The sequence below is a fragment of the Dipteris shenzhenensis genome, chromosome 14 (genome assembly GCF_047967505.1).
Source record: "Dipteris shenzhenensis isolate YYH24624 ecotype China chromosome 14, Dip_SZ_1.0, whole genome shotgun sequence".
NCBI lineage: Eukaryota > Viridiplantae > Streptophyta > Polypodiopsida > Gleicheniales > Dipteridaceae > Dipteris > Dipteris shenzhenensis.
This window is the reverse complement of record NC_141609.1, coordinates 21,936,499-21,963,634: the sequence shown is the minus strand read 5'-3', so window position 1 is coordinate 21,963,634 and position 27,136 is coordinate 21,936,499. Positions and strand designations below refer to the sequence as shown.

At 43.3% G+C, this 27,136-nt stretch overlaps 1 protein-coding gene across 5 annotated transcripts; it reads right to left on the bottom strand.

Moving 5' to 3' along the window:
• Positions 1-3,799: 3,799 nt before the first annotated feature.
• LOC147894337 (SAWADEE protein) lies at positions 3,800-26,621 on the bottom strand. Of its 5 annotated transcripts, none has more exons than XM_087384972.1 (5): positions 26,112-26,621; positions 25,441-25,999; positions 23,796-25,353; positions 4,360-4,441; positions 3,800-4,152 (listed from the first exon to the last, which is right to left on the bottom strand). In XM_087384972.1, the coding sequence occupies exons 1-5, from the start codon at positions 26,451-26,453 to the stop codon at positions 3,961-3,963; spliced, it is 2,733 nt and encodes a 910-aa protein (XP_087241098.1). In that variant the 5' UTR covers positions 26,454-26,621; the 3' UTR covers positions 3,800-3,960. The 5 variants fall into 5 exon arrangements, with proteins under 5 accessions (XP_087241098.1, XP_087241097.1, XP_087241094.1 ...); XM_087384971.1 differs by having other exon boundaries at positions 23,796-25,617; positions 25,693-25,999; XM_087384968.1 differs by having other exon boundaries at positions 23,796-25,999.
• Between the last annotated feature and the right edge of the window lie 515 nt (positions 26,622-27,136).

Genomic DNA, 27,136 nt, shown 5'->3' with positions numbered 1-27,136 from the left:
TATCTTCAATATTTAAAGTAGGAATATGTTGGGCGTAGTCAAACTAATTGTATTATTTTTTTGTTTCAAGAGCAAGCACATAAAAAGAAACTTTGTTTAGAGATTTGAATTCCTTATATCTAGCAATGGAAATTTTTGGTATCATTGTTCTCCTCATTGTTCTCCTATTGAGGATATAGAAGGACAATTTTCTAGCTCCCAAGAAATGTTCAAGAAAACTAGTCCCCATGAACTTTTTTGGATGAGAACTTTACATATCTTCTTTTAATCTGGAGGAGAAGGAAGCTCATCATAAGAGTAAAATGTCTAATCAAATTAATCCTATGTTTTAGAGAATCTATCCAAAGAATAAGGACTTTCTCCTTATTCTTGTAATCTAAATCAAATGTGGATCCCGAAAATGAAAATCCCTTTGCTTCTCCCATTCCGCTCATGATGATTATTAGGTATATTGCACATAGTTCTAGACCTATCCCATCATGTTAACTTGTGATCCTCCTTACATTAAAGAGTTTCTGACTATAGAGAGCCTAAGAGAAGATAACAGTTCTTGGATCAACTTATGTTTTTAGCTCAATTCTCAATTAGCATTTTGAGAAGATACTTTGCGGACGTTCACTTGAAACTTTTACATCCTTTGGAAAACTTCTCTCCTACCTTCTCTTATCAAGATCTTTAACTAATCCATTAACGTTGAAACCATTGCTAGCAAAGTTTCCATAAGTTCTTTTGAAAAGGTATACTATGAAGGTTCACTTTAAACTTTCATATACTCTAGAAAACTTCTCTTATCAAGATATTCAAATAATATATCAACATTGGAACCATTGCTAGAGAAGTTTCCATAATCTCAAGTTCTTGGCATTAAAAATGTTCCTATTTTTTAAGAAATAGCTTATGATCACATACTTATTTCTATGTTATAAGTTGGGTTTAAGTCCTATATTGAATTCATTTCAAGTTATGAGTGCTCTTCTTCATTACCCTAGAAAAATTTGGAAGGATCCCATGATTGCTTGGAAGGAAATAAAATCTTTAAAACAAAAGTCCTTCCACGGACAAGGTCAAAACTTATAGAACATAGAAGTCAAGCATACATAGTAGCCGTTGTTGTTATATTGATTAAAAAATTGTTCCTTGGGTTGGAATTTCTTTTGACATGTTGCTATTGTAGATACTTCAATACTTTGCACAATTTTTCTTAGGGAGCTTTATTTCAAATGCACAAGAATTTATATTTCTTTTTCCAAGGATAAGAAATGTGAAGGAGTTGTATACAAGGTTTGTGTAGAAGAATCTTTAGTAATCCAACGCCTCTTACACATTGGAAATCGATGGTTCTGAGTCTAATGGCTTCAAAACTAATAGTCTAAGTTTTGTTGGTTTGTAGCTCCATGTTAATAGCTCTCTCCCTTTAGGAGACAAAACATCCCTACATAAACCATAGCAAAAACATTATGATGCATTATGGAAACAAATGTTTAAATAATTTTTTGTCTTAGGCATACGAATTGGCCATCAGACAAGCCTTGCACTTGTATATTATCCCACATGCATGGTATCCAATCGGCCATCAGACAAGCCCTACAATTATTATCCCACATGCATGGTACTTCCTTTTATAGAACCACTTGGTGTCAGATTCTTTTCCTTGGTGGGTTAAAGCAAATCACACATATCAGCTTTCATGATTGAGTTGTTCTCTTCTTTCACATGGCCATTTGCCAATTAGCTTTTCCTAGGTTCCGAACAATGCACCAAGTACTCATCAAAACACAACTTCTTTACTCTCTATAATGGATTTTATGTTTGTAGCATCACATGAACTACTATTTCAAAAGAACTCCCCCCCCGACCCCCAAATGTGTGTTCACTCATTTAAGAAGGGGAAATCTTTTAGCAAGTTTTTTTTAACCAAGCATTTATAGTTTTCCCCCCTTGGACCCACCAAGTGATTTTATTTAGACTGATCATGTGTGAAAGAAGAGGATTGCACCCACCATGAATTAGTTTGATTTTGGGCCCTACCTATCCTTGTGAATCACAAAACTTTACCTTTGACTTGTTATTACTGCTAAAAAAAGGAGCTTTGTAAGTTTTGGTGAATCATATGGGAGATTTGTAAGTTTTGGTGAATAAGGGCAAGATTTCAGCCCTTTAGATGAATCTAGATGACATATCTAGCATATGAAAAAATTGTGCATATATATGTCCTTCTGTCTCCAAATCCCCCCATGGGGGACAAAATACAGAACTCTAGTTTAAAAGAAACTTGAAATGAAAAATCATAAACTGAAAATAAACTCACCATAAAGATTAAGAAAGAATAAACCCATGTATTAAACTTGCATGACAAGCAAAATTGTACTCCCTATTGTAACTTACGCCTACTTTTCCTATACTCCCTATTGTAACTTATGCCTACTTTCTCTCTTGTAACTATCTACCATGTTTGTATACCCCCTTCTCGAGAACAAAAATAATCGTAGTGTGAATACACATGCATGTTCACATTTTCTAGAATGAGACCCCCCACAATTTGCATCCTATTGTTTGTTGCATGGACTAGACTCCATCCTCTAAATCATGTAGATTTGTAGGTAAGCCCTTTGCATGAGCCCCGTCCATGTATATTGCTACATTTTTTCCTCCTTGTACCATACATGGTCTACACATGAGAGTTGAATTCACGTGAACACCAATCTAATATGCATTGGGCTCTAGATTCTGCAACTGTCCTTGTGGCCCTTCAAGAAATAGATGATCATTTCAAATTACATCAAGCTCAACATCAAAGGGAGATGACCTCTATCATGCACATTTGAAAGATTTATGGGTTGTCACATTTTTATGAGCAAGGGTTTGGGTTGTAGTGTTTGGAAACCCTTGCTCATACTACAATGACTCACAAATTTGTGCTTACCACAAACAAGATACACTAAAGTGACAGATGACTCCTAGATGCCTATTACAAAGTCTTGTTCACATGTGCTTTTGTGGAGCATGACATTTATTTTCCAAATTATTCGTACTTAACCATTCAATGTGCCATCTTCTATTCTTTTTTTCACCAACCACTACATATCAAAGTGAACTATTGTTAAATTACACATTGTTTTGCAAAATTTTGCAAATTCGTGTGACAAATAGTCTCTCCCCATATCAAATTTAAGTGTGTTAAACTTCCAACCACTTACGTAACTTTTGGACAATACAAGAAGTATATCCACTTGAAAAGCCTCTCATGTTGTCCAAGGTAGAAACATGAATATTTAGTAGTTGGACAATTGTGCTCATGTCATTAAAAGTGCATTGTTTGTTAGGGATGCATTATTGAAAAATCTCACCATACTTTATAAAGAGTGAGAACTACCTTAGATAGAATTGACAATATTCTCTCTATCAGTGGAGCATCATACTCGCACACATTTGTTGACTTTGCTTCCTTTGGTTGGGCGATGTTTCTGGAATGAAGTCAAATGTGTTGGCTTCATTTCAAAGAGTTTACAAGAAATTTTAAAACCCAACTAATCCACATTTCCAACTGAAGTAAGAGACGCACACAGCGTCTCACTGGTCTTCCCTTCTTTTAATTTAATTGGATCATGGAGTTCATCTTCATAGAGTTTATCTTTGATTGATAACCAATCTCTCATTAAAAAAGGACTATAACATCGCGCACTGCAGTATAAGTACTCTTTGTTCATAAAGGTGTATATACCTCACTATACCAATTATTTATTAAAGGCGATCTTAAATATCTACATTTGCAAGAGCAGGTGAGTAGAACGAAAGATTCATATTTCTGCAACAGCAGCCAAATAAATACATATTTCACAACACCTGCTGCTACCACCATTTCTATTTAGTCTTAATCATCAGGGATTACAATATGGACACGAAATCTACGAACAGGCTAGCTAAATAAATAATCAGACTGCATGTGCTGTAAAGGTATGTTCAATCCCAGGACTCCAGGTCTTTCTCTTCTTTACTAAAACGGTGATAACAAAGACGCAGCTCCTTCCTTTGCTCCAAAAACAGCCTTTTCTTGGCCAATGCCAAAGCATACTCTCCAGTATCAGAGTAAAGGATCGACAAGCCTTTATGTTCACCCAGCGTGCCCTCCACACCAGCATCTTCATTTTCTCCCTGCTACTCAAAGAAGATCAGTTATTAGTCCGAGCATTATCAGCCAAGTGGCACCAGAACCCAAAATATGATAAGAAACAGACCGATGGAAAGAAACAAAAAATTGGATAGAGACCAGCTATGTGTGGAAAATAAAGCAATGTATCCATTATAAGCAAACAAAAACTTCGAAAGTGGATTCTGAACACACAATGATCATAAGTCAACCTTTAAGGTAGCCAAAGCACTGACAATGCACAGTTGGTTCTGATCAACCAAGTCAGGGTTCGCTCGAGATATCACCCACGGTCTGCAATCAGTATACCATAAGAATAAACATACTAAGAGCAAACAAACAGCAGAAAGGAACAAAAGGGTATACCAGAGAAAAACAAGCTATGGATATTAAGGCACAAAATCACCAGCTTACAATTACGGAAATCCAAGAGGGCAGTAATTTGCAGGGCTTGGTAGAGGATTGTAGGTGTCTGCATTGAAAAAATAGTGTACAATTGATTAGCAGCTGTAGAAAACTCCATCGCAGCTTGAAACAGGCTGATAGTTGGACATGTCATAATTGTTCAACGCTTGCTGTAGCTATTCCGTGGGAAGTCGGGGTGTATTTGCTGCTGAATCACCTGCTGGCAGTTGCAACTGATTGTTGTAAGCTGTGCAACTAGTGGTCTTAGGGAGAATTGAGAGTTGGAAGCTGGATATAAGGTGTGATGGGTAGCAAGCCCTGGTAGATGCTGTTAGAACTGCACCAGAATAGACCAGCTGCTGTGCATGGCCTGGTATTGGTCTAGGCTGAGCTGGAAGGTTTGTAGTGCATCTAGGAGAGGAGAAGCATAGCTAATCGCAGCTGAAACGAAGGTGATGATGTTTTTTGGCTACAAAGGGCTGAAGGTCTCTGAAAAGCAAAGCTTGCTTTTTGTGAAAAGCCTCTGAAAGCAATGCTTTCCAAAAGCAGTAAGCTTTTGGAGGAAAGCAATGCTTTCTAAAAGCCGTGAGTTTTGGAAAGCAGAGCTTTCCAAAAGGCAAGCTTTAGGGCTTTTTGGACAATTTACAAAGGCAAGGGACTAGACCTACAGCTATAAAACCCACACCCCTCCTTGTCCATAGCCTGCACACAGCCTATGCTATTAACGCACCAAATCCAACCCAAGCAGAGCCTCCTAGACCAATTGCGATCCAATATTTCCAGGCTGAAAGCCCTCTTCCAACAGCAGCCAATCTCCTTCAAGTTGCATCAGCTACCTCCTGCGAACCTACAGCAGCAGTTCCGTCTTGCACACAGCCTCTACGCAACCTTCTCTTCCTCTCTTTTACTTCAGTAGCTGCCTTTGTGCAGCATATCTGCCATCTCTCTCTCTCTCCCCCCCCCTTTTGGTCTCACGAATGCTGCTGCGACCTTCCAGCAGATTCCCTGACGGACGCATTTTCATGCTTGATGGTGTTCGCCATGTGCCGCAAATCAAGAAAAATCTGATTAGCACTGGCTTATTGGATGACAGTGGTTACCACACCACATTTGGGGATTCCAAATGGGTGATTACTGATGGCCAGGTTGTAGTGGCTGAGGGTTATAAGAGTGATACCTTGTACCCTCTTTATGTTTCCAATGTAGGTAATCATGTTGTTGCCATAACCGAGCTGCCGAAGGTTTCATTGTGGCATAGCCGGTTGGGACACATGTCCGTTAAAGGAATGCAAGAACTGTCACGTTTGGGTTATCTGCCGTCTCTTTCATTTTCAGATTTGCCTACTTGTGATCATTGCATTTTTGGAAAGCATTCTATGACTCCTCATAAGAGCAGAACTCCCCAGAATAGAGCACCGCTTGATCTAGTGCACACTGATTTGTGTGAGATGCCACAGCTATCACTAGGGGGTGCAAAGTATTTCATTACTTTTATTGATGATGCCACACGCAAAGTGTGGGTCTATTTCTTGAAGCATAAGAGCGATGCCTCAGATGCTTTCAAGAAGTTTGTCGCTCAGGTTGAGAATCGGACAGGATGCAGGCTGAAATGCCTCAGATCCGATAATGGGGGTGAGTATGTGTCACATGCTTTTGTACAGTTATGCGAAGCTAAGGGCATTAAACAGGAACTCACAGCCCCTCATAATCCACCTCAAAATGGTGTGAGTGAGCGGAGGAATCGAACTATTCAGGAGAAAGTTCGATGTATGTTGTCTTATGCTGCATTGCCCCATGGCTTTTGGGCAGAAGCCGTGCAAACAGCAGTTCACCTAATTAACAGGTCGCCGAACAAGGCTTTGGAGCTGAAAGTGCCAGAGGAGGTGTGGTCTGGCAAGCCACCTTCATACAAGCACTTACGTGTGTTTGGCTGCGAGTGCTTTGCTCATGTACGCAAAGAATTGCGTACCAAACTGGAGCCAAAGTCTTTCAGATGCATCTTCATGGGTTACGGTGACGAAGGTGAAATGGGGTACAGGTTATGGGATCTTGTCAAACGGAAGATTATACGCAGCAATGTCATCTTTAAAGAGGATAGTGTCCACAAAGAACCCGTGCAACCTGTGGAATACAGGAGGGTTGTTTATGATGATGTCGGACAGCAAAGAATGCCCATTAATATGCAGCAGCAGGCTGCTGTAAATAACCCTGTTCAAGAGGGTATACAAGCTGAAAATCAGCCAGACAATTTTGCCAATGATGCACCACTGGATATGCCAGCAAATGGCGCTGTAGGACAGCCAAATATGGTGGTACAGCCACCCGTCATGCATGACGAACAGGCTAGACAGCAGCCTAATACGGAGCATTTTGTTAGGAGGAGCAACCGTGTACAACGGCCTCCTGACAGGTTTGTTCCAGGAGCCAATAATGTGGCTGATTTTATCATGCTGACAGATTGTGGTGAGCCTTCCAGCTTCAGGGAAGCTATGGGAAGAACAGAGAAAAGGAAGTGGGAGAAAGCCATGCAATCAGAAATGGACTCCCTACTTCAAAATGATACATGGGACTTGGTGCAGCTACCTGCAGGCAGAAAGGTTTTGCCATGCAAGTGGGTTTACAAAGTCAAAGTGGATTCAAATGCTTTACCGAGGTATAAGGCCAGATTGGTTGCCAAGGGATTTAAGCAGGAGAAGGGCATTGACTTTGATGAGATCTTTTCCCCTGTAGTCAAGATGACTACTTTGAGAGCAGTGTTAGCTCTTGTTGCTCATGAGGACATGGATTTATGTCAGATGGATGTGAAGACTGCTTTTCTTCACGGAGATCTCCATGATGAGATCTACATGAGTCAGCCAGAGGGATATGCTGTTAAAGGAAAAGAGAAGCTTGTGTGTAAGCTCAAGAGGAGCTTGTATGGACTCAAGCAGGCACCAAGGGAATGGTACAAGAAGTTTGATGCCTTCATGCAGTCCCAAGGGTATCATAGGTGTGAGACTGATCACTGCTTGTACACCAAACGGGCAAAGGATGGCAGTTTGATGCTACTCATTCTATATGTGGATGACATGCTGATTGCCAGCAAATCTCAGCAGGAGATTAGTGCTTTGAAGAAGCAACTGCATAAGTCTTTTGACATGAAAGACTTGGGGGATGCAAACCATATACTTGGTATGCGGATTATTCGTGACAGGTCCAAGGGACTTTTGTTTCTGTCACAGAAGGAGTACATTGGCAAAGTACTGCAGAGGTTTAAAATGGAGGGGGGGAAGTCTATTAGTACCCCGTTGCCTCCACATTTAAAACTCAGCAGTGAGGACAGCCCCAGATCAGTAAGGCTGAGATGGCCAAGGTTCCGTATGCATCTGCAGTTGGTTCTTTGATGTATGCCATGGTTGCCACTCGTCCGGATATTGCTTTTGCGGTGGGAGTCATCAGCAGGTATATGGCAAATCCAGGCAAGCGGCACTGGGAAGCAGTGAAAGGTGTCTTGAGGTATCTCAAGGGTACCAAAGACTTGTGCATATGCTATGGTAGGCAGGATGCATTGGTGCATGGTTTTACAGATTCAGACTATGCAGGAAATGCAGATAACCGGAAGTCTACTACCGGTTATGTTTTCACATTTGCAAGAAGTGCTATATCATGGGTGTCTCATTTGCAGAAATGCATTGCACTGTCAACCACAGAAGCTGAATATATTGCAGCCACTGAGGCTTGCAAGGAAGCAATATGGCTTACTCGGCTGGTGGGAGATTTGGGCATTACAGGAGATATACCAGTTTTGCATTGTGATAGTCAGAGTGCTATCATGTTGGCAAAGAATCCGGTCTTTCATCAGAAGACCAAGCACATAGATGTGAAATATCATTTTATCAGGGAGGTACTGGAGGACAAGCAGCTTGAGCTTGTGAAGGTGCACACTGATGATAATCCTGCAGATTTGCTCACTAAGAGCTTGCCTACAAAGCGGTTTGCACATTGTCGCCGCATCATGGGATTAGGATGAGACCACTCTTATTTTATGGTCTTGTATACAGTAACTGTATATTGCTGTAATTTTTATTCTTTTCTCCCCTTTAGGCACATTGGCCTTTAGGTGGGAGGTTGTTGGGGTAAAGGCACATTGCCACCCTTTAAATGTTACGACCGCTAAGACAGTCATAGGGTGAATACCTAATCCTAATAAAACCTTTGAGTTTGTGGTGTGGCTCAACGCATTCTTTACACACCCACACTCCTTGTGTCTCTGTCTCCTACTGTTCCACTCCCCCCTTTCCCTCACAGATTTGATCACAAAGTACGCTTTCAAGGACTTCTTGACCACTTTGGATGCAAGATTTGATGGGGTCGCTTTGAATCATACTCAATTAGCTCAGCAAATCACTACACTACAGTCTTCTGTCACGTTGATGATGAATACCACCCAGGCTCTTACTCATGTGGACACCATGGCTTCTGTGTTGGGTCCAAACATCACTCCAAGCCCTTATTCCAGAGCAAAGAAGGCCAAAACCAAGGAGGTGGTTGATACTAGGCTACACAAGTGGTAGGTACACACTTCTGAACACTTGTCGTTGACGAGTTAGACACCACTCTTAGTTTGAGTTCCTCTGAACATGCACAACCTGATGGCTAGACAGAAGTAGTAAACCAAGATATGCTTCGTGCGTATGTTTCCAAGAGACAGTCTTCATGGGAAGAATATATGCCCTGCTTATAATAGTGCAAAGCATTCAAGTACAGGTTTCCATCCTTTTATGCTTATGTAGGGATTTCAACCTAAGTCACCAATAATGGTCGGATTCAAGGGAATAAAAAATGATGCTGCAAAATCATTTTTGAAAGATATGCAAGAAATGTTGCAGTTTGCCAAGAAGCCTATTAGAAGTGCCCAAGATCGGGACATATATTATTCTAAGTTCTAACAAACATCGTTTCACGAGAGAATTTTTCGAAGGAATGATGGTATTTTTACGTGTTCCCAAGGAATCTAAAAGCCCAAGTATTCGAAAGGTTAAGAAGTTGTCTCTCAGATACTGTGGTCCATTTCGGATTGAAAGAAGAATTGGAAATGTTGCATATGAACTTGAATTGCCTCCTAATGTAAGAGTTCATGCAGTTTTCCCTACCAGTAGACTAAAAGAAGAATTGGGTGCTAAGGATCAATTGGTCACTCCTCCAAAACTTATAGAGGTGGAAGACTTAACATTTGTACCACAAGGGCCTGAAAATATTATTGGATTTCGTGAACATCAAGTCAGAAATAGGACAATCACAGAATACAAGATTAAGTGGAAGGATTGTGTTGAGGACGATTCTACATGGGAGACATTGACTAACACCTTCAAAGAGAGTTTCTAGACTTTCCTATGAACTTAGGATAGAGGAGGGGGAGGATTATGTCATGTGCATGGACCAGTCTAGGAAGCCTGGGGAGACTTGGGGCTAGGGCACAGATGGATTGGGGTTCAAATTAGGGTCTTTGCTATTTTTAGCGCATTGGGCTCGAGCAATATATAAGGAGCCCAAGGGTTCAATTAGAGAAAGCTCAACTCTTCCTTGCCGGTTTGAATCCTAGGTCGTGTTGCGAACACGCACTTGCTTCCTAGCATAGCCCAAGGCCCAACAGCTGATCCAAGTTCCATGGGGCGCCACCTGGTGGTATGGGACGCCAGGTTGGTTAGGATCCAATTGGGAGATGTGCCAGCAGCTCAGCTCGGGGACGTCCGAGTTTCTCAATTTTTTTCCTTGCCAGCATCATGGTTGGGTGGTGAGCTAGCCTACACCCATCTCTATTATTTCCATGGTTGTTTTCTCTATGCTTGCTTTGCAGGTCCAGGTATTCAAGAGCCTTCGGGTGTTGAGATATCAAGCTCCACTCGCGATATGCCAGGGTGACCGTTGTGCATTTATGTCACCGACTTGTTAGCTGCAGATGCGGTTGGTACACCGCCCACGAATAATAGCTGGATGACAGCTATTCTTATCTACTCTAGTTTGTGGCTCAGTTAGTAAGCCACCTTAGTTAGTTGAGTTTGGTTTGAGACCCACATATAGGGTTCTTCTATTTCTTTGTACTTGAGTTCTTTTGGCTTTCACAACTAAGAAGAGGAAAACTGTTTTCAGCCTCCACCTTTGTGTGTATTCCCCCATTATGCATGTGAGAAAGCCGCAAGTGAGACTCCTTCCCTCTCTCCTACTATCTTCACATGGTATCAGAGCCTTGTTCGTGGTAAGGAGCTCAAGAAAGCAAACCAAGTTCGCGGTGTCCTGATAAGAGGACCAGTGTTGCTTTCCTATTTCGAGTTTGGGAGCAAATCTCTGCAAGTAGCACAGCCGGAAGTGCAAGAGTGCACTGTCTCAGATTGACTTTATTTTTCTGATTCGAGGCCATTTCGGGGCCCGTTTTGAAGGCGGAAGTTCTTCGCAAGCACTCAGAAAAAGGCCCTGTTTTGGCTGTGCGACCACTACTCGGCTAGTCGGTGAAAAGTTACCGTAGAAATTGCATCGTATGCCTGTGTGCAGAATTATTAGGAGTTGCAGAATCATGCTTGTTGCCTGTTGATGCAAAATCGTCACTAGGAAGTGACTATGTGGTGAAATACCACTTTCGTCAGTTTTGCAGATCTGCCCGTGTGAGGCAAAAGCTGTGTTTTTTGCAGTGACAGAATATTTTGCAGTGTTCTGTAATGGCATCTGTTTCTCTTTCACAGATTGTCACTGAAAAGCTTGACAAGAACAACTTCCAGGCATGGAAGTTTAGAATGACGAATTTCCTTATGGGAAAAGGCTATTGGGAGTTCATTACAGGAAATGAAAAAGAACCTATTCTTCCTAATGTTCCCAATCAACAAATGCAGGCATTTAAAGGATGGCATGAGAGAGCCAAGAAAGTTATGTACTGGCTGTCTATCAGTATTTCGGACTCTATGATTGTGCATATTCAGGATGCAAGTACGCCAAAGGAGGCATGGGATACTTTGGCAAAAATGTACAGCACAAATACGCAAGCCACGAAAATGCAGCTCAAACAGGAGTTGCACGATGTGCAGAGAGAAAATTTGAGCATAAATGACTACCACATGAAGGTGAAGAAAATTGCAGATGCACTTGCTTCCATTGGGTCGCCAGTGGAAGATGATGATCTAGTTTCTGTGACCTTGAATGGTCTAGGAAAGGATTATGCACATTTCCGGACATCCATTGCCGTCCGTGAATAATTTCCTGATTTTGAAGAGTTGTTTGCTCTTCTAATTTCTAAAGAGCAGAGAAATGGGGGTGCATCTTCTTCAGAAGGAACTTCAAAAGAAACTGTCTTCTACTCAAATGCTGGAAGAGGTAGAGGCAGAGGTAGAGGAGGCCGATCTGCAGGCCGTGGTAGAAGTCAAAATATGCAGCAAACTCAAGAAAACCAATCCTATGCAGGAGGACGTGGTAACTCTAGAGGCAGGGGGAGCCAAAGAGGCCGTGGTGGATGGCAGAGAGGCCAAAATGCAAACAGCAATGTTGAATGCTACTATTGTGGTAAAATGGGTCATATGGCTAAGGACTGCTACAAAAAGCAAAATGACATTATGAATGGAAAATTGCAGCAAGGCAATTATGCATCTTCCAGTAGACAGGGTGATGACAGAAATGAGCATCTATTTATGGTGCAGCATATGACCAATTCTGTGACAAGTGCTAAAGAACGAAATGATGTGTGGTATGTTGACTCAGGTGCGTCAAACCACATGACAGGTCATGCAGAATGGATGCAGGATGCAAAGAAAATGAAAAAGCCAGGATTTGTGGAGACTGGTGATGATACTGCACATCCTATTGTGCAGATTGGTAAAATTCCTTTGTCTATGCAGGATGGGAAAAAGAAATACCTGTCCGATGTATTTCATGTCCCGAACATCACCAAGAACCTCATTTCTGTTGGTCAAATGGTTGAGCAGGGCTTGCAGGTCAGATTTAATCCTCATGGATGCTTTGTTGAGGATATGAAAAATAATGGTCGCTTGATAGCAAAAGGAAAGAAGAAGGGCAGGATGTTTACGTTGGATGCGGACATGCCTGAATTGAGTGCAGCAATGTTTGCACATGGAACCGGTGTAGTTGCAGATATTGATATCTAGCACAAACGCATTGGTCATGTTAATATACAGCGACTTAAATCAATGCAAGCCCAAAATATTGTTGCAGGATTGCCTAAATTCAAGGTTACAGAAATGCACAAGGTTTGTGAAGCCTGTCAATTTGGGAAACACGCAAGGAAACCTTTTCCTAGGCATGTTCAAGAGAGTAAAAAGCCATTGGAATTAATCCACTCTGATGTGTGGACTACTAAAGCTGCATCTATTGGAGGCTGTCACTATTTTATCACATTTATTGATGACTTCAGCAGAAAACTTTGGGTGTATTTTATAAAAAAGAAAAGTGAAGTGTTTGGGCACTTCAAAGCTTTTAAAGCTATGGTTGAAAAAGAAACAGGCCTGCAAATAAAATGCCTAAGGTCAGATGGAGGGGGAGAGTACCTCTCAAATGAGTTTGCAAGGTTCTTGCAGGAGCATGGTATAAAGCAGCAATATTCATGCAGTCATACCCCACAGCAAAATGGAATTACAGAAAGAAAAAACAGGCATATTGGACAGGTATATCGGGCCATGCTAAATGAAAAAGATCTACCAGATTATTATTGGGCTGAAGCAGTTGCTACAGCAGTTATATAATAAACAGGACTCCCACTGCAGCAATACATGGCATGACGCCAAAGGAGATGTATACTGGTAGGAAACCAGACATTTCTCATTTGAAAATTTTTTGCTGCATTGCCTATGTTCATGTGCCAGATGAGTTGAGGTCCAAGTTGGATCCAAAAGCTGAGAAGTGCGTCTTTATTGGTTATTCTCTGCAGCAGAAAGGGTATAGATGCTATAACCCTTCTACACGAAAGTTCACAGTGAGCAGAGATGTTGTTTTTGATGAGATGAGCAGCTGGTATAAACCAGTAAATGTAATGATTGATGTAGATGCACAAAATGGTAATGCTGCACAGAATTCACAGCAGCAATCACAAAATATCAGTGGACCTGCAGTGTCCTCTAGCAGTGGTTCACATACTTCGCCATGGACAGGCAGATTGAGATCAGGAGAATCTCCTCAAAGCAATGCAGAGAGTGGTATGCAGGTATCACGAAAAGGAAAAGAGAAGGTAGATCAGCCATGTTTGATGTGAATGCAGGTCACTCTTATGTGGATGGTGAATCCAGTGGCTCAGAACAGAGCATTGATGATGAGTTGGGTATTCCTTCTGTTGTTACACCTGGAGTAAGGAAGACCAGGGATGTTTTGAGAGCACCTGGAAGTGAGCCTATTTTGCGCAGGTCTACCAAGGTTAGGTAGGTATCCTGTGGATAGGCTGAAATATGATGGATTTACAGCCATTCACTATGCCTATATGGTCAAAGTGATACAGGAACCAGAACCCACTTCTTTTGAGCAAGCCATGGGAAATGAAAAATGGGAGAAAGCCATGGATGAAGAAATGGATGCCTTGGATGCAAATGCTACATGGGAATTGGTGCCTTTGCCTAAAGACAAGAATGCAATTGGCTGTAAGTGGGTTTATAAGATCAAGCACAATGCAGATGGTTCTGTGAATAGATACAAGGCAAGATTAGTTGTCAAGGGGTATGCACAGACATATGGCATTGACTATGAAGAGACTTTCAGCCCAGTTGCAAGGATGGCAACCGTAAGAGCAGCCATTGCTATGGCTGCATCAAAGGGATGGTCTTTACATCAGATGGATGTAAAGAATGCCTTCTTGCATGGTGATTTGCAAGAGGAGGTCTTTATGGAGCAACCAGCAGGTTATGTTCATGCTATTCATCCTGAGTTTGTTTGCAGGTTGAAGAAAGCCTTGTATGGCTTGAAGCAAGCACCTAGAACATGGTCTGACAAGATAGGACAGTATCTTGTCACTATTGGCTTTCAGATTTCCAAGGCAGATTTCTCACTCTATGTAAGAAAAACAGAGAAAGGTATCATGTTGCTTGTCATTTATGTTGATGATTTGATCATCACAGGTGATAGTGATGAAGATATCCTTCATGTGAAAATGCTATTGAGGCAAAAGTTTGAGATGAAGGATTTGGGAGAGCTACGTTATTTCTTGGGCATTGAGGTGATTAGATCACCAAGTGGGATACAGCTCTTGCAGAGGCAGTATGGATTGGACATGCTGTCCAAATATGGGATGACAGGCTGTAAGCCTATTTCAGTTCCTTTGAAGCAGAATGTGAAGCTGAGCACAGATGCAGGTGAGCTTTTGGAAGACCCTACTATGTACAGACGCATAGTAGGAAGTTTGATTTATATGACTATTACCAGGCCAGATCTAAGCTATGCTGTTGGATTGGTAAGTCAGTTCATGCAGGCTCCAAGGAAACCGCATTTGGATGCGGCTAGACGCATACTCAGGTATGTGAAGTCCACATTGCAGTATGGACTATTTTATGAGGCTGGGGTTCAGATACAGTTGCATGGATACACTGATGCTGATTGGGCTGGTAGTATTTCTGATAGACGATCTACCAGTGGATATGTGTTCTCTTTTGGGAGTGCTGCAGTCACTTGGAGCAGCAAGAAACAGCCTACAGTTGCCTTGTCGAGCACAGAGGCTGAGTACAGGGGTGCAGCAATGGCTGCATGTGAGGTAGCTTGGTTGCATAAGCTACTCTATGATATGCATCAGTCTACAGATGGGCCAGTTGTCATTTATTGTGACAACATGAGCAGCATACACTTGGCAAATAACCCAGTCTATCATGCTAGAACAAAGCACATTGAGGTGCATTATCACTATGTGCGGGAGAAGGTTTAACTAGGTCTTATTGATCTAGTTTATGTCAGCACAGAGGATCAGGTAGCTGACATATTCACAAAAGCATTGGGTGCAGAGAAGCTGCGTAAGTTCAGAGACCTGCTTGGTGTGCAGGAATTGGGATTGAGCTCGAGGGGGAGTGTTGAGATATCAAGCTCCACTCGCGATATGCCAGGGTGACCGTTGTGCATTTATGTCACCGACTTGTTAGCTGCAGATGCGGTTGGTACACCGCCCACGAATAATAGCTGGATGACAGCTATCCTTATCTACTCTAGTTTGTGGCTCAGTTAGTAAGCCACCTTAGTTAGTTGAGTTTGGTTTGAGACCCACATATAGGGTTCTTCTATTTCTTTGTACTTGAGTTCTTTTGGCTTTCACGACTAAGAAGAGGAAAACTGTTTTCAGCCTCCACCTTTGTGTGTATTCCCCCACTGTGCATGTGAGAAAGCCGCAAGTGAGACTCCTTCCCTCTCTCCCACTATCTTCACATCCGGTCGTGTCATATATGTGGAGGCAAGTTTGTTGTACTGACGAAACATGAGACTATCAAGTACATATGTGATAGGCCTGAGTTGAGGGGGACAAAGGCACAATGGGCTGACCTAATGCAAGACTTTGATATGGAAATTGGGTATCAGAAGGGTAGTTTAAATAAGATTGCAGATGCTCTAAGTCGCATCGATGAGGTAAACTCTTAGAGTTTTATCGAAATAGAGGCTGACCTTTATGATTCCTTGAGAAGGCCATGTAGGGCTGACAGTCATTTCGATCACTATTGGCAGCAGGTCTAGACATGGAGCTCCACATAGATAGACCAAGACTTAGGGGTCATACTGTAATGAAGGAGAAAAAAGGGCCAAGTTAGAGATCCTTTAGGTGGAAATTGTGGAAGGACTATATAAGTCCCCATCCACCCCCTACTATGTACTTTTTGATGTGACATCTAATCCTATCTACTCCCACCTCCTTCCTCCTACGTGCTCCCTACACACTCTCTCCCAATCTCTCTCTATCTCTCTCTCTTTCCTTCTCCCTTCTCTCCCAATCTCTCTCTTCCTCTCCCTCTTCCCCTTTCCACACTTCTCTCTCCTTCTCCCTCTTCCTATCTCTCCCTCCTCCAATCTGCCCCCTTGTCTCTTTCATTACATTGGTATCAGAGCACTTTCTTGGGCTTGGTTCACAAATGCCTTGCCCACAGAATCTTCACAACTAGAAATTTATCGAAGGGCAAGCCCAGACTAAAGCAAGAAGTTTCCACGTCGTCATGGAGCCTGCAAGCATTTGGGCATGGGATGCTCAGGGCCCTCATTGTCAATCTCTGAATGGTTTTCAGAGTTCTTGTGCAAGAAAATCAGCATTGGTTATCCAGAAAGCTATGAAAGGAAGACGGCAGCCATGGCTGAATACTAGAACCAGCTGCTTAGGCTAAAACGGTGAACGGTAGAACCAGCAAGCGAGTTTTGATAGAGATCATTAGCTCTTTCTAGTTCATGCAAACTTGGAAATAGCAAAACGTCACTACAAGCGTGACTTTCTTCCTACCGGCCAGACTATGGACCTTCGCTCCTGAAAACACCCTTTGCTCGACATGCCGCCACAAGACGACAGACGACTCTCTTGACGGGCAACAGAAAAATAAATTGAAAACATTCGATGCTAGCACAGCATAGCACAGACTTCAAGATCTACAACCTGCGAGAATTTGCAAGCTGTAAGCTTCTTCTGCTATTGCCATATCCATACCTCACAAGCTGCTTCTTCAGCCAGTCTGCACCAATCGCCAATTCATCTTATTCCGTCGAATTCTAGGACACCAACAGCAAACAGCGCTCTCCGTCTCCCCTGCGCTCTCTAGCCTCTCCCCTGCGCTGCCCATCGCCATGCTTGTCGACACGCCCATGGCGCCTCTTTAGTCCATCGCCATCTACTCCCGCCCGCACCGCCGGCCGCTCTCGCCACGTTTTCTCCGCCGCCCTCGCTTCACCCGTCGCCTCTTGCAAACCTTAGTCTACAAGGTTCTAAGCCTTAGGTTAGACTTAAACCAAGGTTAGTTTAGTTAGGGGTTTGGTTTAGGTTTAGTTAGTTGGGGGCTAGGTTAGGTTATAACTAGGGTTAAACAGTTGGGTTAGGTTAGCCTAAGTCAGTGTCCTAAAAGTACTACTAGTCTTAGGTTAGAGCTGTCCTTGTTGGGATAAGTATGATCAAGGGCTTGCTCTATGGTGCATGTGTGCATCTAGGGGAGTCACACGTGTGTTTGTGTGTGTTGTAAAGGCACATCAAGTGCTATGATGTGTCTAGTGTGTGATCTAAGTGATGATGTAAGCCAAAGGCCCCCACATGGGAGGTTCCTTTGATTTAGGCCAGTCCCACTGATGTAGGAACTGATTCCCACTGATGTAGGGGCTGATTGCCACTTATGTAGGGAAGGTATTACCTTCTCCCCCTTTCTATAAGAGAGAGTCCTCTCTCTCACAATCATAATAGAGAACTACATTTTGTTTCATTGTGCTCTCACACCTCTTTCAAGATGCATCTATTCTATCCTACGGGATTCTACACTTGGTATCAGAGCTTTAGGTTCTAGATCTAGCCTAGCCTAGCATTAGATGCTTTCTCTAGCATAAACTACTAGTTTTCTCAAAGCTTCTTCATCTTCTCCATTTTCCTCCTCCTTCCCCAAATCTGTGAGAGCTCAGTTCTCCCATTATATGCGACCATTGCTCAAACCCTTTGAGCTGTAGACTCCTCATGTACGGGCGACCTTCCAGCTGCAAGCAATTAGGGAAATTTCCTCTGTACGCGCAACGCCAACACGAAGACTGCTCGCCGATAAATCGCGCAATGCCGCCTCTGTGCTTACCTATCTGCAAATCCCTCTGAGCCTGAGCTGCACGACACTACACGCAAGCTGCTGATGAAATCTGAGCCCGTTTGGTCAAGAATTGGAGGAGAAAATGCGAAAAAACCAGTCGACTTTGTCAAGCTTGGCTATGGCGACCTGGCGCAACATTGCGCTCTTTCTTGGTGGAGGACCTTCTCTGGTATAAGGCCTTTCTTAATGCATAAAAATCCCCTTGAATAGAGCTATGAGGTATGAGAATTGCACCCTCCAAGTTCAGGCCTCTGTTTTGGACAGTTTTGACAATGTTGTGAGTTTGATGCTACATTAGATGCTACTTTAGCATTTCTGATGTTTTAAAGTGTTGAATAGCATCAGTACAACTGTGGCTACAGCTTTCCTTTAAGTTGCTATACTTGGATTTGTTTGGAATACTTTCATTTAGCCACCTCTATGAAGCATGCAAGTTGAAGCATCATTTCCATTATGATTTGTAGTATGGAATTTGGTTACAAGTCTTTGCTACACTAAATGCTTGTACTTTGAAGTTTTTCAACTCTTTCTAGACTTGTAAGAGAGTAGACACTGCCCATTTTGGGTTAGACCCTCTCATGGCTACCTTCTTGAATATGGATAAGTTCAATGGTAAAGGCTTTCACACATGGCAAACAAAAGCTAAGTTTATGCTAATGAAAAAGGGGATATGGAATGTTGTGGAAAAGAAGTCTACAAAAGAAGAAGCTAATTGGTTGATCAAAGACAAGAAGGGCTACTTCAACAACAAGCAAATCTGGCTGAAGAAAGAACTCCATCAGCAAATGAAGAATCAAACTTTGAAAATAAAGACTATGCTTTTTAAGCACTTTGTCTTTTGAATTTTTGTTTATCATCACTTGGTCAAATTTTGAGGTTCTCTGCCTGGAGTAGTACTCCAAAAAGAATATCATATGTTACTGTAAATCACCTCTGGTCACCATATGATGTAGACCATGTGATATGTGTTTTGACTATCCCATTTCTGTGAACCTCACACCCTTGGGAACCCTTGCTAGCATGAGATCCTAGCCATAGATTTATCCTTGACCACCATGAGATGGCATGAGAAACTATGAGACTAGATGTATCCTTGACACTGCAAGAGGCAACCCCTTGAGGGGGGGTATGTTGGGATAAGTATGATCAAGGACTTGCTCTATGGTGCATGTGTGCATCTAGGGGAGTCACATGTGTGTTTGTGTGTGCTGTAAAGGCACATCAAGTGCTATGATGTGTCTAGTGTGTGACCTAAGTGATGATGTAAGCCAAAGGCCCCCACATGGGAGGTTCCTTTGATTTAGGCCAGTCCCACTGATGTAGGGACTGATTCCCACTGATGTAGGGGCTGAATGCCACTTATATAGGGAAGGTATTACCTTCTCCCCCTTTCTATAAGAGAGAGTCCTCTCTCTCACAATCACAATCATAATAGAGAACTACATTTTGTTTCATTGTGCTCTCACACCTCTTTCAAGATGCATCTATTCTATCCTACGGGATTCTACAGTCCTAACAATCCTAGGTGACATAGGGAAACCCAAATTTTATTTTTATTTTAATATTATTTTTTTATTTTTTTTAAGGAGGTTCACTTTTCAGCCTCTTTTTAGGGCCTTTCACAACCCATTTGGAGCCATTTTGGCTCCGTTTTGAAGCCTCTTCATCGCTCTTTCTTCTGAGCTTCTCCATCGGCCTTCTTTTGTGGTTCTACACACTATATCACGTGCTCATTACAGCAGGGTTTTGCTGTCTCCTTCTCCGAATACACTTCATCCTTGCCTGCATTCGAGCTTCTCCCTCCAATACAGCTACCATGCCACCCAAGCGTGCCCCACAGGATACATTCCATGATAGTGATGAGGCTGCTCAGCATGAGCAATTGCCTTCCATAGTGGGTGCATCCATTGGTGGTATAGAGATTCCTGCAACTTAGCCTCTCTCTCCTGCATCTCGTGAAGCACTGGCAACGTAGTCACAGTTTTGGATACTCTTCCTTCTATGCTCCAGGGTGCCATCCGCCAGATGGGACAGGAGTTTAGCCAACAGCTTACCACGGCCATGGCTATGCAAGATATAGCTCTTGCCCAGATGGGACAGCAGCTCGAGCAGTAGATTGGCCAAGTTATACACGACAGGGGCAAGCAGCCCACACCCTAGCAAGGGGACCACTCAGACAGTGAGGATGTTTTGTCTGCTCCACGCAAGGGTTTTATGGCAGATGCTCGTCGTGCCTATGAGCATCAATCTTCTGTACCGTTGCATGTACCCCGCCATGGGGATTATCTGGACTTAGATGATACATTTTCTGTGCCACAGAGCACCTTCTTGCAGGATGTCAAGCCATCTTTTGGCTCTCTTTTGGGCCGACCCGTTGGTGTGCATCCGGTTAGTGCTCCCTCACCGCACCACCGAGTATGCCTGGAGCTCGCTTGGGTTTATATGGCAGCCCGCACCCCTAGGAGAGAGGGCAGTCCTCTTCTCAGCCCTCTGGCATGCCATCATTTTGGAGAGATGCATTTGGCAGAGAGACCCAGCCCAGGATTCATGCACCTATCGCTCCACCAACGAGCACATATAGCTAAACGCAACCAGTGCATCAGATGGCAACAGCTACTACACAGCAGGGGGGTGGTGGTGGGCAACAAGCCACTTTTGATGACATGTTGGCAAATTCTTTGTGTTCATATAAGGCCCTACCTGATGCCATCAAACTTGAGATGTCCTTCTCCGATTATGTGAACCTCAAGCGTGATGATGCCCGCACTTATGGAGGTTACACACACAAGAATTATGAAGCCAAGGATATCAAGGACACACTCACAGTGCATAAGTTTAAAGGGGACACTTGCACTCCCAATGAGTTGGAGGAGTGGCTTCCGCTTCTACCCCAAGTCTGAGGATGAGCGCATCATTTTTGCAGGTATGCATATCTACATGGTGGCGATACATAAGGGATTCGCCTCAGAGACCAACCACTAGGAGGGGTTTCAAAGAATTGATGGTCACTACATTCGTATCCCCATTCGTCTTGATTAGTACTTGGCTGAATTCTATGCCTTGTCGTCGCAGACCAGTACGGTCCAAGAGTAATTGCAACGCTTCTGGAGACTTTCCTTGTTTGTGCAGGGCGTATCTGAAAAGGGATAGCTATTGCGTTTCATCCATGGGTTAAGTCCTTCTCTCGCTGCAGATGTGAAGGCACATAACCTTCAAACAATTGAGCGTGCAGCCCAATTGGCAGAGGTATTTGAGGCCAAATATGCTAGCAAGTACAAGATGACAGCGGGTAGCGCATATGGGAATGCAAATGAGGCTGAGAAGAAGCCTAAGGTGACTGATTGGAATGAAGAAAATCAGCAGCAGCACCATTTTTGACATTTCCCATAGTTACAAGCAGCAAGATAACATATGGTAAGCCATACAGGTCATTTGATGCTAAGCCAGGAGCTAAGCCAAGTGTTGGACATGAAAATTCAGAATTTAAACAACACGCCAGGGCTATTATGGACAGCAGAAGGCAGGCAAACTTATGCTTTAAGTGTGGTGAGAAGTGGACTCCTGAGCATCCGGAAATTTGCAAAATGCGTAACAGTCGTATTGCAAAACTCAGCATGATTATTGAGATATCGGATGATGAGGATTTGATGGATACTTCTGAGACTTTGGATGCCACTCATGATGATTTAGAGGGTGCACAAATCGTGGAAGAAGCTCCAGATGTTGGAGCCACGAAGGGGGCTGATTTCCCCTTGATCCCGGTGGTGCTAATGAACATTATATGCATGGTATACAATCCGATGACACTCAAGCCACATGTAACATGCGAGGCCGTTGCCTAAAGTCTTTCATGTGGAGCATCAAGTTGCTATGCCTTTTCATGCGCGAGAGGATGCAAATGGTAATGCTCCTGTGGACAAGGAGGAGAGGGATGCGCAGCAAACAATTTATGCTATCTCTTCTCATGCATTGATGGGTGTCAAAAGTGCTGAAGCTATCAGATTAAAAGGACGAATTAATGGCAGGACTGTTCACATGCTTGTGGACAGCAGTAGCACTCATAGTTTCATCAATTCTAAGACCTTACAGAAGGTGGGACTGATTGCTACTGAGATTGATCATGGGCTGAGAGTAGAGGTGGCAAATGGACAGCATTTGGTCAGTAAATTTTGTTGCCAAGATGCAAGGATCAAGCTCTCTGAGGATTATGAATTTGTTGGGGATCTCTTGGCATTGGATATGGGCCCAATAGATGTTGTCTTGGGTTGCGATTGGCTGAAATCTTTGGGTAAAATCAGCATGGATTTAAATGCCCTATCACTCAGCTTTGTCTACAAGGGTAGAACTGTAGCATTGCATGGTATTGCCACTCCTAAATTGCAGGTCATTTCAGCAAGGCGGTTAGCCAGAGAGCTCAAGAAGGAGCATGCCCTCTACGCATTGAATGTGTCAGTATCTCAGGGGGGTTGCATTCCTCGTGTTGAGGATTGTGATATGCAGCAGTTGCTATCGGAGTTTGCATGACAAGCCAGCTGCATGTCATCCAGGGATTCAACAAACCTATGACTTAGTAAAAGGGACGCTTTACTCACCTAAAATGAAGGCTGATATTACTGACTATGTGGTAAAATGCCAACACTATCGAATAAACAAGATGGAGTGTTGCTTATGTACAGATATCAACCCAGGTCTCCCGTGGCGGTTGGATTGAGGGTATTCAACTGGATGCAGCTAAGGATTCCTTGCAAGATATGCAAGAGATGCTAGTGATGGCACGAGAATCTATCAGGAGTGCTCCACTTGGCATCCCATTTGCGAGTCTCCTATCCTGAGACCACTTTCAAAACTCCAGGTTGCATGAATGCAAGAACAATTTTTTCTGCTATAAGTGAAAATTCTATCCTGAATTGTTGAGGGCTCTAAAACAGTCTCCATCTTGACTTACAAATGCCACAAAACATCCTCACTAGCCTTACAAAGACTTGCTGTGATAACAACTGAAAGCAAAAAAGCTGGACGTAATAATTGCTGGAATGCGCAAAGAGAGGATGAAATGACAGAGCAATTTTGTGTAGCTAGAACAAGGACGGCAAGTGCATCAGCTACCCAGCAAAAACCTAAGGTGGACGCAAGCCCAGAGCATTGCTCCAAAGCTACCACCCCCAATACTCTATCGCATACTGATCCTCAGTATAGCACCTATTGAGAACAGCAGTGACATTTTGTACTTGCAGCAATTAGACCAATATAGATAGTATCGCTTAGATTGAGTATTCTGGTTTATCATTGTGCAAGCTTCCTCATTTTTCAAATAGACCTAATTTTGTGTCTTTATATATGCTGCCGCATTCAATTGACCTCTCACAGCTTGCGCGCAGTCTTACACAAAGCTAAACTCCATAATTAAGCATCCATCACATCATAGCAACAATAAATATGCTGTGAAAGCCACAAGAATTTCTGAGATCTTCTGAAATGGTGATCGTGGATACCTTCCTTTTGATGATACAATCAGAAACTCCCCTCCAAGAAGGTCTGAATACGCAGTGTCTGCAGTTTGCGAGTCCTGGTAACATATGTACCCTTTTCTAGTTGTCTCATACTCCAAGCTTGGCCAAACATAAACCATAATTGCTCCATGAGTAGCCTCCAACACAGTTTTGAGTGCGATAGAAGGTGTTATGTTCTTTTCAAGGTTTTCAACCAGTAAAATTTGGGAAGCAGTAAGGATCTTTACGCCCACAGAATCTTCCTCTTTTTTTTTGGCATCATCCACTCCAGGTTGTTCCTTGCAATCGCGAACTTTGTAGCACCATTGACATGTCATGGCATGACCATCATGACCGAGCTGGAAGTGACCGCTTTTGTTGACACCTTGAAACTGCTCTGAGGAAGCACAACCACAGCACTTTCTCCATGTCAAATTTTCTGGGCGTCTTAAGTCACTACAATTACACTGATTATGCCATTCATAATGACAATTCGGAGTATGCCGACAAGCTTTTGTTTGCATATGCAAGGGACCCATGTGGATGACCCCAACACGGCCACGTTCATGACGATTTCTGCTCGTACAACAGCAACTTTGAAAGGCAGTACATGAACAAGACGAGATATGTGCCATGTGGGAATGAGACACATGCTCTTTATCAAGACTAGAACCATCACAAACATCTTTGTTCCCAGATTGTTCCGCACAAGATGGCTGCTTCGATAGCCTCTTTGCCACATGAGGTGTGTTATCTTCCAATATGAAGTCTTTTTCTTCAAGAGACTTACAGTGCAATCTGTCAACGACTGGGTTGTCTGAATGTTTTGTGGTTGTATGTATAGGCTTGACGCATGTCCCGTCTGAGGATCCTAAAACTGAATCATTCATAACTCTATCAACAACTGTTTGACTTGGTAAGACTGAGCTTGAAGGGGTGGTCTGATTGGCATTGACACGGATGCTTGGGCTTGCTTTTGTATCGAGCCCCTTATTCAGCTCCTTATTTGCAGAATTCAGGTCGATGTTTGTGGTTCTCTGTGTAAGCAAAACTTCGTTTGACGAGCCTTCTTGCATCATTGACCCCTGCACACTGTCATCCCTGCCAGTTTTGGATAGAAGAGGCTTGGATTCTTCATCTGCTTCAAGGTCTATTATCTCTATACCTTTAAAGGAAGGAATCTCCTTTGACGGGGTACCTCTTTCAACAATGATATGTTTTTGCGGAGGTGGAAGTGGGTTCTTCATCCCTTTGTCTTGAACAGTCATGCCATCATATTGGGCGCCAGACAACGCATTATTCAGTTCAATGTTTTGTTCTTGCGCCAAAGAGTCTTTCCTCGTTCCACGATCGCATTTCCTGCCTTCGGAATTTGAGGAATTTTCTAAAACATCTGTACATTTCTCAACATCAGTCGTAGAGGTGGTCGTCTTCCTGTGGAGCCGATCGCTACTTGATTCTAGTATCCTGTCTTGGTCACAGCAATCAGGTGGAGTCAAATCCTCATCTGTGCTCCAGCCTTCCCAGGCATCTCCCTTGCCTGGAAATTTAGAAGCAAATTCTGCAAGACAAATTTCTTTCATCGACTCGATGTCGTTCAACGCACCCGATAATGCATGATCCCTTGGAAAATTGTGAAGAAAAGCACCTGCGAATAGAGACTCTGGCTTGCCTTGAGAAGCCTTCACGTCCCGTATTCCGCTTGCGTTTGTCAATGGGTTGTCCTTATTAGCAACAGTTTCACCTCCAATAGCAGCATCTAGCTTTAGATTCAAATCAAAATCACGCATCGCGCTACGAGGCCTCTGGTCGCTTTCTGTCCAACCTGCAGAGTATGTTTTCCTCGCCTTCAAACTCCAATTCAGAGGGATGTCTAAGTCGTCATCATCATCATACTTACAGTCGCTTTCTGTCCAACTTTCAGAGTGTGTTTTCCTCCTTTTAAAACTCCGATTCAGAGGGATGTCGAAGTCGTCCTCATCATCATACATGCAAACTGGTATATCAGTTTCGAGCGCCTTCACCTTTTCCAGGAGAGCTCTTACAGCAGGATCATCCTCAACGTCTCCCGGAGTCAAAATGCAAATGTCGCCACAGCCTACATACCGGTTTTTGTCTTTATGAGGTCCGCCAATCCATTCGACTTGAAAGCGGCATTTGCAGAGCTCTTCTTTATTGGAGCCGCGGCCGTGCTCAAATCTCTTGACCTGCAAAAGATGATGCTGGCTCAAGGGAACGGAAATCGGAGTTTCATCCAGCGCATAAGACAGGTTTCATCCATTCTAGTTATCAGTATAAGGTAGAACAAGGAGATTACACCTGCAAGACCTTGGCGTCGTAGTATTCAAACAATTTGGAGTGCGGTCGCCTGCATGCAATACAAAGAATCATGCCTTCATAAATGGAGGAACACTGGAAGTCCTGCATAGGTTGCGAGCACGGGCGTATCGCCTCTCGCACTTCGTCCGCCGTCTTGAATCTCTGCCAACGCCAAAACTCATCTTCCTCCTCGGAAAAGTCTTGGAAATGAACGCGAAGGAACACTCCGGTAAACGACGCCGTGCCAGCGTACCAGGCGCCATCTCTGGCCTTGTACTCGAGAAGGGCCTCGGGCTCATGCTGTTGCTGCTGATGCTGCCGGTGCTGAATGCTCTTCCGCATCGTTCCCTTGGCACCAAGGTTTCGATGGGAGGTTGGACAAAAGAGCAGCAAGCAGCCGAGACTAAAGAATGAATAGGCGGCTAGAAGAAGAAGGAAGCCATAACCAAAGAAACAGGGAAGCCATAGCCATCGCCATAGCTATGGAGGAAGAAGAAGAAGCAGGGAAGCCATAGCAAGCCACACGGTAGCCAAAGAACTGTGAGTGTGCTTTAATGAAAGAACAGAGTAGTTTACCACTAAGAGAGCTCTTTGGGGAAAAAAAAAAAAAGAGCTGTCTCTTAATTAGAGCAGTTTCACACTCGTCTGCCGGATGCTTGCGCAACTTCGGCTTCCTTGCTTCTTGTTATAGAGCGGTTTCACACGCTTCCACCCGATGCTTGACACTCGATTGTGTCGATGTTTGCACAATAACAATTCGAGTGCCCTTGCTTGAGTCCCTCGGCTTGCTACCTGACCTGTTTCACAGGCGTCCAACCCGATGCTTGACACTCGCACAGTAACAATTTTGAGTGTCCGCTATGCATTCACAAAGGGCACATGCCTGCTACCTGTACCTAGTGCTACGTTGCTTTGCTCCCATTGGCCCGAAGGCTCCTTACCCATTCTTCGGCGAGGGTGCAATACCAGAGCTTTACCCGGTTGCCAGTCAAGTGCCACATTGCAATTCAGAGTTCTATTGTTCA

Coding starts and splice junctions, on each gene's coding strand:
- LOC147894337 (XM_087384968.1), bottom strand. CDS start 26,453: ATGCGGAAGAGCATTCAGCACCGGCAGCATCAGCAGCAACAGCATGAG. Junction 26,000..26,111: donor ACGACGCCAAGGTCTTGCAG/GTGTAATCTCCT, acceptor CATCTTTTGCAG/GTCAAGAGATTTGAGCACGG. Junction 4,442..23,795: donor ATTGTATCATCAAAAGGAAG/GTATCCACGATC, acceptor TACTGATTGCAG/ACCGTGGGTGATATCTCGAG.